Below are 11,497 nucleotides of genomic sequence, written 5' to 3' on the forward strand. Positions count from 1 at the left end.
GCCCTTTCCTATTACTTACATTTTACTTATCTTTTCCATTCTTTGTCTTATTGTCTCCTACAATTTAAAAGCAACATAGTTAGTGAACTCTTCAAAGCTTACATTCTTCAGATGTACTTTCAATTTAAATTCAGAGAAAATGTGACTTTAAGCAGTGTTTACATATGAAAAGTATTTTTATGAGACAGAAAAACAAGGAAACTATGCAAAACTACCTCTATGTCTATCAGTATATCCAAATAAAACCAATGCTTACTTGTTCTCTTGACCTCAAAGGAAATCAACTGAGCATTCACCAGCTTTACATACCTTTGAAATGTCTGTCAGATCATGAGAATTAATGGCCATGTCTTTGGGAGATTGGTCTGTGGATAACAGTGAACTGCATCCAGACGACTGAAGATGACTCCCTGGCATCTCCTCGTTCCTCTCTGTATCTATAGAGAAATGCTCAGTTTTATGTCACCTTTGCCTTCTTGCTCTCTTTTGCAAGGTCAGCTATCAAATAACGTGATTTACAGTAGGCAATAACAGAAGAGAATGCATTGTTTAGAGAGGGGAAGGAAAAAGCTACTATGAGAGTCCAAAATAGGTTTATCATTTTTTTTAAACAAGTGCAATATGACACTATGTATAATATATATAATATACAAAAAGCAAATTCTAAAGATTACTAAGAAGATTATTTTCTCCTGATTAGAGTTTAATCAAAGCTTATGAACATCTGATTTCATTGCCAAACCTTTAATAGTAATTTCATATAGTTTACATTATTTTTATTGTAAAGTGCCTGCTCAAACATGTCTTTAATTTGTGCAAAGTAACCTGTCTTATAAGTAGCAGAATTTTTGTCTTTTTTTTCTTTTTTTTTTTTCATTTGGAAGCTGTGATATTCCTTGTAATTTTAGATTACTATTGTCAGGGAAGAGAATTTAGTATCTCGAAAAAGCATGTTCCCATACCCATTTTTAGTAAAGTCACCATCTATACATCATATCTTTGGAACAAACGTAGCTACACTATTTTGTATCTAAAATTCATAATAAACTGTTTTTAAATACCTAAAATTAAAAATTTTTTATTTGGTATAGCTGTGATTTCTGAAGAGTACTACCACCAAAAAGAGCTGGAAAGGATCCCAAGTACTATACTCTCAGATAAAAGAGTTAAGACTGTCCTCAGAACTTTTATGCCTAAAATTTCCTGAATTTTAGAAAAGCAGAACAAATTCAGAATTTGGGGAGTCTGAAAATTCTCTTTCAAAAATACATCTGCCTGTTTACTTACTACAAAGTCCTCAAGTGTCAGTAACACACCACTAAACTTATCACAGGAAGTAAATATGTTCCAAGCTTTCTGAGTCCTGTAAAATGAAGGTCCTGTTTCTGAGACTCCGTGATAAAAACAAGCTTTGACATAACCAAGAACTGCCTTCCTAATTTCCATGGAAACTGGATTACTGAGACTCCTTTTAATTACAATTCAAAAGCCCAACACTGGACAAAAAAGCCTAATATGTGAGAATGGAAAATAGAATATCCTCACCACTGCTGGTAGGAATAACAGCTGCCACAAGGGAAACAGGCCAAATCAAGGAAGAGAACAGAGGGACCTAATAGAGCTACAGGCTAAAGAGCTACCATTGAGGAAGACAGAAGAATTACTCATGGCCTGAGCAGCGCTTTTAACTTCTTTCCCACTCAAGTCTGCTTTGTTTACTTCTTGTAGGTTATCAAAATTAAACGGAAGTTGGAAACGGAAGAAAAAGATTTTTACTTTCTCTTCAAAACAAGAAAGTTTATCAAAAATGCCTTTTGGACAGCTGCTAACTGCTTCAGAGATGAAATATAGAAAACATTTAGTAGTGAGTTGAAAACCAACTGAATTGTTATTTGTCTGAGCCCCATTAAAGAAGAAAACAGCAACCTAAAAGATATTAGTGGCAGCAAAAATAACTCCATTTGTGCTTGAGAACAGCGCATTTTTAGAACATGATGATAACTGCTTTAAAGTCCAAATGACAGTATTGTTATTCACAGCTTTAGTAACAGAACCTTAATTTGCATCTTTGATGTTTTTAGTAGCTATTTTAAACTATTACTTACTATGCTATAGCAACTAAATCATCTAAAGAATAAATTAGAAACATGAAATGATGAGGAAGTCAACTTCTTATCTGCAGGACGGTTTTAAATTCAGAGGTCACTAAATTGCAGCTACCTACTTAACTATTTTAGTCAAGGTCAGCAAGAAATGTTTAGCATATTTACATTAATTAAAAGGAAAATCATTAATACTCACCAAGGGAAACTGGAATGCTACTAGAAGTTCTTTTTTCATTTATATTGCCGAAGTCTTTAAGAAAGTCTCTCTGAAATACAATTTTACTGCATTTTAGTCATACACCCTGTTTAAATCATCTTCTGACTGAACAAAACTATATTTAAGTATCAGGTATGTATGTATTTGCTTGCTACACCATGTTGGCACTGCACAAATATCTTCACAGGACTAAAAAATTCAACATTTCTATAAATGCACTTCATTAAAAAACTAGCCTATTTAACAGGTACTTTTAAAACATCAATATTGCTGTTCATGATGAGGTCAAAACCAGGTCAAAATATAGTGCATAAAACTTACTTATGAGTAGAATGGACAATCAGAATGTCTGTACTAATAATTTCATCTCAACATTGGTTGCCCTTAAAGTAAGTGTGCCTTCTTCTACTGCTAGTTGAGATTCAAAAATAGAGTCCTCAGTCCTAAAAAAATAGCCTATAGACTAACTGAAATTCATTGCACCTAAATGCTTAGAACCCAGAAGGCTATTTTAAGCTGGTTTCCCAGGCTCCTAAATGAGAGAGGGCTCTTTTAAGAAACATTCTCAGTTTAACTTGATGTTACTTTAAAAAGGTTGTTCATAAGCAAGGAAACAATAGTATTTTTGAGTTCAACTTTCTAATTTCAAAGTAAAAAAATGAAACACTCAAACATCTAGAATTTTTTTTACCAATGAGCAATCATTATGATTTGATACCTCAGCCTTTAAAATATGTCACTTTATATACTGGAGTCACTGCATCAGCTAACAGGGGAATACTACACCCAAATAAATTACTGAAGGAGAAATAGTAGGTATTGTATAGGATAATGCTGGAAAAAACTGTAATAATGTCCATCTCTTAAAAAACACAAAAATAGAATCTGCAGAGACTACGTCTGTTCAATTCCTTTCATTGAAATGGATTTGGTAGCTTTCAGACTTTCCCAGAACTTAAATGCACAGCTGCTGCTACTTTGGCAACAGCAAAAGACAGATCTTGGAGTGTTCCTGCTATGTCGGCTAGATGCCAAAAATTCCCTGTAAAGTGCAAGAGTAAGAGAGGAGTAATTCTGAATTGTTTCTGTATGTGTGAAGCACAACTTGGATGCAATTTCATTAAACAAAAAAGCAGCAATTCTGTGGCCCAAAGGATTATTTCTTACCAGTTTTCAAATGTCTATTGCAAAACAGTTGCTTTGAAGACTATGTATACATATATATAGTCTTATATATTTGTATATAGAATGCCATACAGAAACTATAACTGAACTCGTTTCTGTAGGTGAATTCTTTCAGTAACATGCAGTACAGAAATACAATTATCACTGGAAACGTCTCAGTGATATTTTTGAGAGTATTTTCCAAATACTATTCCAATCATATGAACAACTGCAATAAACATGTTAGTGAAGCAGTAATAAACCAAATTTACAAAAACAAAAGGACAAGTCTAGTCGGAAACATGAGCTTTCCCATGTGCTACAGCAATTTCTTGAAAAGAATACATTTGAAACAGGAGAAAAACTGTCTGTGGTTGTTCACCTGAAGGCCTCTTGAGACTGCTACCAGAAAAAAAAAAAACATTATCATTGGTGATATTAGTTGGACACACATCTACTGATCCATAAGAATCTGATTTCAGATGCTAAAATCACACGAGCTATTACTGACTTAATTTTTTTTTTAAGTGATCGAGCATATCTATCCTTACTAATTGAGCTACAGCTTTTAGAAATAACCTAGTGATCAGTTTGAACACCTGTCTATTTCAAGACTTTGCATAACCACCACACTTGCAAGGCACACAGTAAAACGTGTCTTGTACACAAGTAGTAGCAACATTTTCAAATTAGTGTGGTCAGCAAAATGCACAGAGCTCCTGGTTGTGAATAAATTCAACAGTTTTACAGCTGCAAGGAAAAATGCAACACCAATCAACTATTTTCCACAAGGATTCTCAACTTCTGGAAAGCCTCTGACAGTGTCTGAAGGATACACAAGATACATGAGAGAAAATTTTTGGATCACATGATTAATTTCAAAGCGATGCTATGGTTCACTGCAACTCAAAATATTTACATGTGTACATATATCAAAGTGCATAATGTGCACACAAGGACCTTTCAACAGCATGAAAAATAACCCAGTCAACGCAACAAGAGGCTTTATCTGCTATGCCAAATGTAGCCACATTACAACTGCAGTGCTTTCACACATTCAAAAATGCAATGAACATCACGGACAAAAAATAGGAAGTGGGGGATGAGAGTGGGAATAGGAGAAAAAGCCCCACTGATTAGACTAGAAATTTCAAGGACGCATAAATTACACATAGGACTAAAATAAGAAATAACTTTTTGATTAACCGTGTATTTTCCACTGTGCATGCCACCCATTTTTGTCACTATCTGTTGTAGAGAATGAAGACTCCATGTTTAAAAACTTTCTTCTATAACTTTAGTAGTACATAAAATGACACTGAACCATTACTAATGAGAACAGCTTTGGTCCATAAAGTCTCAGAGAATAGAATTTAACAGTTAAGAAAAAAAACCCATCAACTTCACAAACAGCACTTGCATTCAGATTGTACTTTTAAAACCAGTGACAAAAACACATCAGGAGGCAGGGAGGGCAGAAACAGACCAACAAGATTATGTTTGGGCAATTTTTGTTATAGAATTAAGAGAGAAGTTAACACACCTTTCTGGACTGTAACAACAGTTCTGTTTCAAGAAGCAAAACACGATTCAGTAAGTTATTCCAGTCCTTCTCATCTATGATCACTTTTCCTTGTAGTTTCTCTTCTAAAACTTGTAGCTTATCTTCCATCCAATCTAGCTTATGAAGCTTTTCCTGGAAATCTGCAAGCTGACTCTTTAAAAACTCAATTTGTGAATTTTCTTCTATGACCTGAAAATACCAATAAGAACATATCCTCTAAGTTCAAAACAGAAACAATTCATCGCTTGATCAAACGAATTAAGGGCAATCTTCAAGTTCAGTAACTACATCCTGCTACATTAGAAAATTATTTTTCTTCCAGAATTACCAAAATATGCCTACTCAGGGAACACAGCTTCTAAAAGAAGCTGTTGACAGAACTATGTCTTGAAAGAGACAGTACAATTTAAGTGACTTTTCCTTTTTCCAACTTTTTCAATACATTTATTAAATATCCACTGCATCCTGAAGTATAGCTATAACGTAAAAACCGTTATCCCTTTAGACAAATCCTGTAATAAAAAGACATCTTAAAATAGAAGTCCTTACTTGTTCACATTTAACTTCCACAATATCATAATCTGGACACAATTCTTCCTCTGTCCCTCCCTGTGCTGGAAGGGGTAGCGGACAAAGATCACCACTAACTTCATTTCCTGAGTGTCGTTCAACTAGAGGCTTCTTTTGAGCATGCTAAAAAACAAACAAACAAACAAACAAACTGCTGGTGTTATTCATAACAAGAATGTTTCAATTCATTAGCTAAGTAGTAACACATAAGACCTATTATTTCAATATTTATTTAAATCTAACTATCTTATCCCAACTGGTTACAAAATACAGAAAGCAAGAGCAGGCAGTTTAATTTTTAAAAAAATCATACAGACTTGAAGGAACTGTAAAACAAATATGCATGCACTTTACCATATATACTGTGTACCTTGTTTCCTTTCCATAAACAGTAATGAAGACATTAATGTCGTCCTTTAATTTAAAGGTTGTTAGATTTCTAAGTGTGGACTGGAAAATATGTTATTACCCACAGTGAAATTCATATGGTACAGACAGTTTCAACATCAAAACCATGACTAAAACATTAAGAACAAAAAAGGTTTAACTAGGAAGATTAGAATTCTTCCTTTTTCTTGACAACTGTCAGCAAAACAGCCCTATGAGAGATACATTAGTTTCCTTTGAAGGCTTCCCTTAGAGAAAACAAAGAGAAATTTTGCAATTCCTTCTAGGTGGATTAAATCTTATGATACTATCACAAAATGAAATACTTAATGATTAAGAATTACTAGTTCTGTGCAGCATCTTAACATGTACAGATTCCTCAGTGTTTTAGTTAAGCTGAAACTCTCCTCTACTATGGAATTCTTAAAACACACGTATCTATCCCACTCAGCGCCACCATTAAACGACTAGCAGAGACAGAGAAGCCATTCCAAATACTTTCTTCACAAAGTTTTCCTTGATAAAAGCAGTATTTTCCTTACAAGTAGAAACCACCAGCTATTAACACGCAATCATAGTACTAAAAGTTTTCTACAATTTTATTTTGCACCCTTTTAGCAGATCATATCAGGAAAGCTGCCTCCTTCACAGGTCAAGAGTGACATAATATATAGACATTTTTACTTAATGCATAATCATTTTACTTTTGTAAAACCAAAGCCAAAAGGAATGCTACATTATGAAAACTTCCGGAACAGATTCAGATAAAACAACAAACACTAATTTGAAAGCTGTGTTGAAAACACGTGCTAGGCCAAGCACACTCCACTCTTCAAACACCATACAGTCTGTTTGTCTCATTGGGTCTTTTTCCATACAGCGTCTTTGTCCCATTCCATCCTTTTCCCTTACACTTGATATAATTCAAATATAGCACAAACAACAGCACTAGGTCATTACCAGCAAGACTTTGAGATCAACTACTCAGTAAAAGAGAGGCAACATCCTCTGTATTTCAGCTATTATTTCAGCCAACTGCACTCTGGGGAAAAACAAACAAACAAACACCAGCCCACACCAAAACTGGTTTGATTAAGTATTAAAACCAAAACAAAAGCAAAAAATTCAGCAAAAGCCTGACTTACTACAAACAAGATTAACCTTTAGACATAAAACATAAAAATTATTTTCATACCTGCTTGGAATTCAGAGCACTGCGACTCGGATCAGCAAGACCTTTACCACAATTTGACCATACTTCAGATTTAGGAGGTCTGATTTTTTTTCTTGTTTGGGATTTAACCTCCAAAGTGAACAGAAGAAAACACAGGAAAATTTTCAGGATTCCACACCCCACTTTCTAACACCATCACTGACTGAAAGGAATATTTCCTGGTGCACACACACAGACACATTTAAACCTCTGTAGTACAATAATGTCTAAAAAAAAAATTAAATAAGACCCAAATTTATAGAGAACACAGATCCAGAGGTAAATGCCATAATTTTACACTCATTAATACCTATGCTAGGTTGCATCAATAGATGGTTATAAATAGAAAAGAAAACTTGCACCAGAGTTGAAAGTAAAACAAATACAAAAAATCTAGTCATGTCTTCAAAACTGACAAATTAAGTATGCAGAAGTCCTGAAGACTTGTTTAAAACTCAAAGGAAACAAAATCTTGTGAAATATGAAGACTGGAAATTCCTTTCATTAAAGCAGAGACTGATACACCCCACACACTGATAAAAATAATGCCATTACTAGTATCATTGATGAAAATAATCAGATTTGACAAATAAAAGTGTCATTTTTGAATTGTTACAGAAATTATATGAAATAATATGAGAGGATTTTGTTTTGCCTTTAAATTTATCTGAGAAGTTTATTAATGCACATGTTCACTGTATCAAGAAGCGTAAAAAAAAATATATCACTTACTGTAAAAACAGCAATTAGATTTATCTTCATTCTAATTTTTTTATACTACAAAGTATTGGCAGCTTCATGTCTTTAATGCAAGCATTGAAGCATCTTACAATGGAACTTCATGCTACCTTTCCATTATTTGGTCCATGAGCAATGCTGCATCTTCAAATAGGAGCTGAAGACCAGTTTATCTGCAGCATCAAACATGTCAAAAGAAACTTATAAAAAAGGCAACCATTTGATCAGTACCTTACTAGAGTTACTCAGCTCCTTATGTTTCTTCACCACACAGTTGATAACATCACAAACAATCTGCATTTTTCTTTCCGCAAAGCCAACTTGAAGAAACTGCTCTTTTGTTAAAATTGGTTTATACTGAAATTGATCTCGAAGAAACTGCAACAAAGTAAGAGTTTACTTCACTTTCAAAATCACCTTACAATTTGCAGTTGAAATGGCACGCCCATATTCTTATTTCACTACAATCTTGTCTTTCATTCTGCACTTCAGCAGTTAAGCCTTTTCTCATTTGATTATTTTCATATAAATCAATAAATATATAGCTGTCTTTTTTAACTAGGCCTTAAACATATCTCCTCTTTGATTCACATCCCTCTTGTAAACTTCAACCCACAGTCTTAAGATTCAAGAAATAACTGACTATTCAAATTAATACTAAAAAACTAAGAGCTTTTAAAGTAAATTTACAATAAAAAGTTATATTAATCTCAGCAAATACATCAGAGGGCTACTTAAGGGAAAGAAGCCTTTCCTCTCAGATGGAAAACTAGTCTGAATAAGCCACTATTTCTTAATTCATCAATCCACTTTTCATTAAAAAACACTTTGGTATATTTTAAGGATAGTTCAGTTATTTTCAATTAGTAAAGAATTTTATTCTGCTTTATAAAAGGTTAATATTCAACTTTATGTATTAAAATGGCATAGTGTTTCAAAACAGCTGTACCTCTAAACTGTGCTTACAATTTTTTGAGTTCCTTCTGATTTTTTTGGTGGTTAAGATTTTTGCCAAGGTCACTTCTATGAATCTTTTTGTCCAATAAAAATTTCTATGTTCTTCAAAACTAACAATATTACTGTTTCTGCAAATGTCTCCAAACTGAGATTTGGCTATCACCACCCATCCTTATTTTCATTAAAATCTAAAAACTTGCACACAGTGATTTACAACTCATCTTAAATCCTAACAGAACAAAAATTCATGTAGATTTCCACAAACTTTCACTTTCTAGTAAAGCTCACAGTATATGTTAAATTTCTATGAAGCTTCTTTAGCAAAGAACATGAAGGGATACCTTATAAACAGCTTCGATAAAACGCAAGTCGCTCTTGGCTGTCAGTTCCACATCACACTTTACCAAAAGCTCTGCTATGCAAGTTGAAAAAGATGTAAAACAATAGCTGATGATAGGCAAAAATGCAGCTGGATCACCCTTCACTAACCTATAAAGAGACAAAAGTATTTTACACAGCAGAAGGTAACAAAAGCTTTCCATTACATGAATTCCAACATTTAACTTGAAAGGAATAAATACACAGCAGGTTCTATCTAAATATCTTTCACTGTAAGGTTTCATTGTCCGGGCATCTCTCATTCAGCCATCTTTGCTGTTATCTGTAAAACGCTCAAAAAAATGTTTTTGTGATCTACATATAATTTAAACATTGTAAAGTCTAAAGCCCACCAGCGTTTCCAGCTCAACATTCAGACCATTTTTTTGTTTCTAATCTTTATAGGATGAAATTTCCTGAAGGAAGTTTTGCAAGCGCTTCTGAAGAAATCCAAAAGGTGAGATTAACCAAAACAAAGACAAGAACAGCAGAAGAGGAGCAAGATAGTAATACAGCCCAGGATTGTTCTAAGGATTGCTCAGAAGAGCAAAACTGTGTACTTTTATATTCCAGTTCACAGAGACCACACCCCAAGTTCCCAGTTATGTTCTGCTTATCACTGGGTGCAATGCTAATCCTTATGCATATCTTGTTTACACATCTTGCTGCCATCATGTATTAGCATAAGCTTACACACTGCCACTTACACTGTATAATCCACATCTCGTGGATAATTTAACAAGCGAAGTCCTTGTTCTATTTTTCTTAAACTTCCATTTAGGTCTCCTGTTGCCATTATTCCAAATACTATTCTTCTTTCAGATTATGAAATAAACATAGAAAAGTGCATCTGTTAAAAAAAATCATGTACACAAAAATTACAAAATGCAATCAATAATCACCTAAATTCAACTTTCTGCTAGAACCTAGGACATAATTACCTGCCACTATCTTCACTAAATTTCTTTTCTAGCTACAAAACAAGTATTTTGAAACCTACCAATGCAAGCACTGAAGAGGTTCGGTCACATAGCCATTAAATGAAGGGATGGTCTCAAGAAACAGTTACATTTACAGTGGGCTGGGTTTGTTGTGGGTGTTTTTCTTCTTGTGCTTCTATGGTGTTTAATCAGCAATCTTCAAGATTAAGCTCTTCCCACGCGTTCTGCCCTTGTTAAAAGGATTTTCTTCCTACTTAATCATCAGGTTCCTTTAATTTAATCATTAGGTTTTGGGTTATTAGTTGCACTAAACAGAAGTACATAACACTTACTTTTCAGAGCTTGGAAGAATTTGACCAATTATTTGGAAATTTAGGCAGCTATTCTTCCTGCATTATGTTACAATGTAATCCATTCTATGGTTTTGCAAATTTAAATAGCTATTAAGACAAATCTCAAAGAATCTGACATAAAACTGAAGCTCTAATCTGAAATGAAAATATTCACAGAAGACACTCTCACAGCATTTTGCCTAATCATATAGACTGTTTCCCAGAAGTATCAACAATCCCTTCTTTTTTACATCAGACCTCTGGATTTAAAAACTGGTAACTATTGTCACTACAATATAGCTTAAGAGATCACAAAAGTAACAGTCAAGTTGGTAGCAAATCTTGGGAAGGTGAACCCAGTAAAATGAGATACGTAGCTTTTATCTGTAGAAATCCATAGAATTTAGAGCACTGGCTATCACGAATAAAATCGAGTATAATAAAGTTTCAAGGTACAATAATATAGAGCTTTGAGGAAGTGCCTCAAAGAACAGCTCTCAAAACTGTGTATGATATTCAAAGGATCAATGTCAAAAACTAAACAAAAATACCAAAACAAACAAACAACAACTAAAAAAACGACCCCATGCAAGTTACCAATTATGTTAACACTGTAAACGCTGTCTCTGAAATGCCCAACAACTAGACTTTTGATTTCTTCCAACTGAATCTAGACTCTCCTATTGCACAGGGAGGGGACCTGGAGGCAATCGCGCCATTAAGCAGAGCTGCAAAAACATCACCGACAAATACGGGACTTCGCCGCCGTGCCAGCTGCGACACCCTTCCTGCAGAGGCCACTTGCACACTAGAGAACGCACAAGGGACTGCGCGTCCCCGGCTGGCTGCCCTGGGTACCGGCGGAAAAACAGCGTGTCCCAGCCAGGACACGGCAAGCCAGGCTGCGGTCCCGGAACCAGCGCGCTGCGGC

At 34.5% G+C, this 11,497-nt stretch overlaps 1 protein-coding gene across 4 annotated transcripts in view; it reads right to left on the reverse strand.

The window, feature by feature from the left end:
• Nucleotides 1-10,559, reverse strand: part of CEP44 (centrosomal protein 44) — an 11,851-nt gene extending 1,292 nt beyond the window's left edge. The window contains exons 1-10 of one of the 4 annotated variants that reach the window (XM_031055498.1): nucleotides 10,294-10,559; nucleotides 10,001-10,105; nucleotides 9,257-9,404; nucleotides 8,190-8,336; nucleotides 7,203-7,310; nucleotides 5,600-5,743; nucleotides 5,030-5,239; nucleotides 2,302-2,371; nucleotides 310-437; nucleotides 20-57 (exon numbers count right to left, since the gene is read on the reverse strand). In XM_031055498.1, the coding sequence (XP_030911358.1) occupies nucleotides 20-57; nucleotides 310-437; nucleotides 2,302-2,371; nucleotides 5,030-5,239; nucleotides 5,600-5,743; nucleotides 7,203-7,310; nucleotides 8,190-8,336; nucleotides 9,257-9,404; nucleotides 10,001-10,089 (1,082 nt within the window). In that variant the 5' untranslated portion in view covers nucleotides 10,090-10,105; nucleotides 10,294-10,559. Of the gene's footprint in view, nucleotides 1-19; nucleotides 58-309; nucleotides 438-2,301; nucleotides 2,372-5,029; nucleotides 5,240-5,599; nucleotides 5,744-7,202; nucleotides 7,311-8,189; nucleotides 8,337-9,256; nucleotides 9,405-10,000; nucleotides 10,144-10,293 lie in introns of all 4 variants that reach the window. The other 3 variants (XM_031055494.1, XM_014312132.2, XM_031055503.1) reach the window with 3 other exon arrangements.
• Nucleotides 10,560-11,497: the final 938 nt, after the last annotated feature.

The sequence above is a fragment of the Geospiza fortis genome, unplaced genomic scaffold, assembly GCF_000277835.1.
Source record: "Geospiza fortis unplaced genomic scaffold, GeoFor_1.0 scaffold40, whole genome shotgun sequence".
NCBI classification, from domain to species: domain Eukaryota; kingdom Metazoa; phylum Chordata; class Aves; order Passeriformes; family Thraupidae; genus Geospiza; species Geospiza fortis.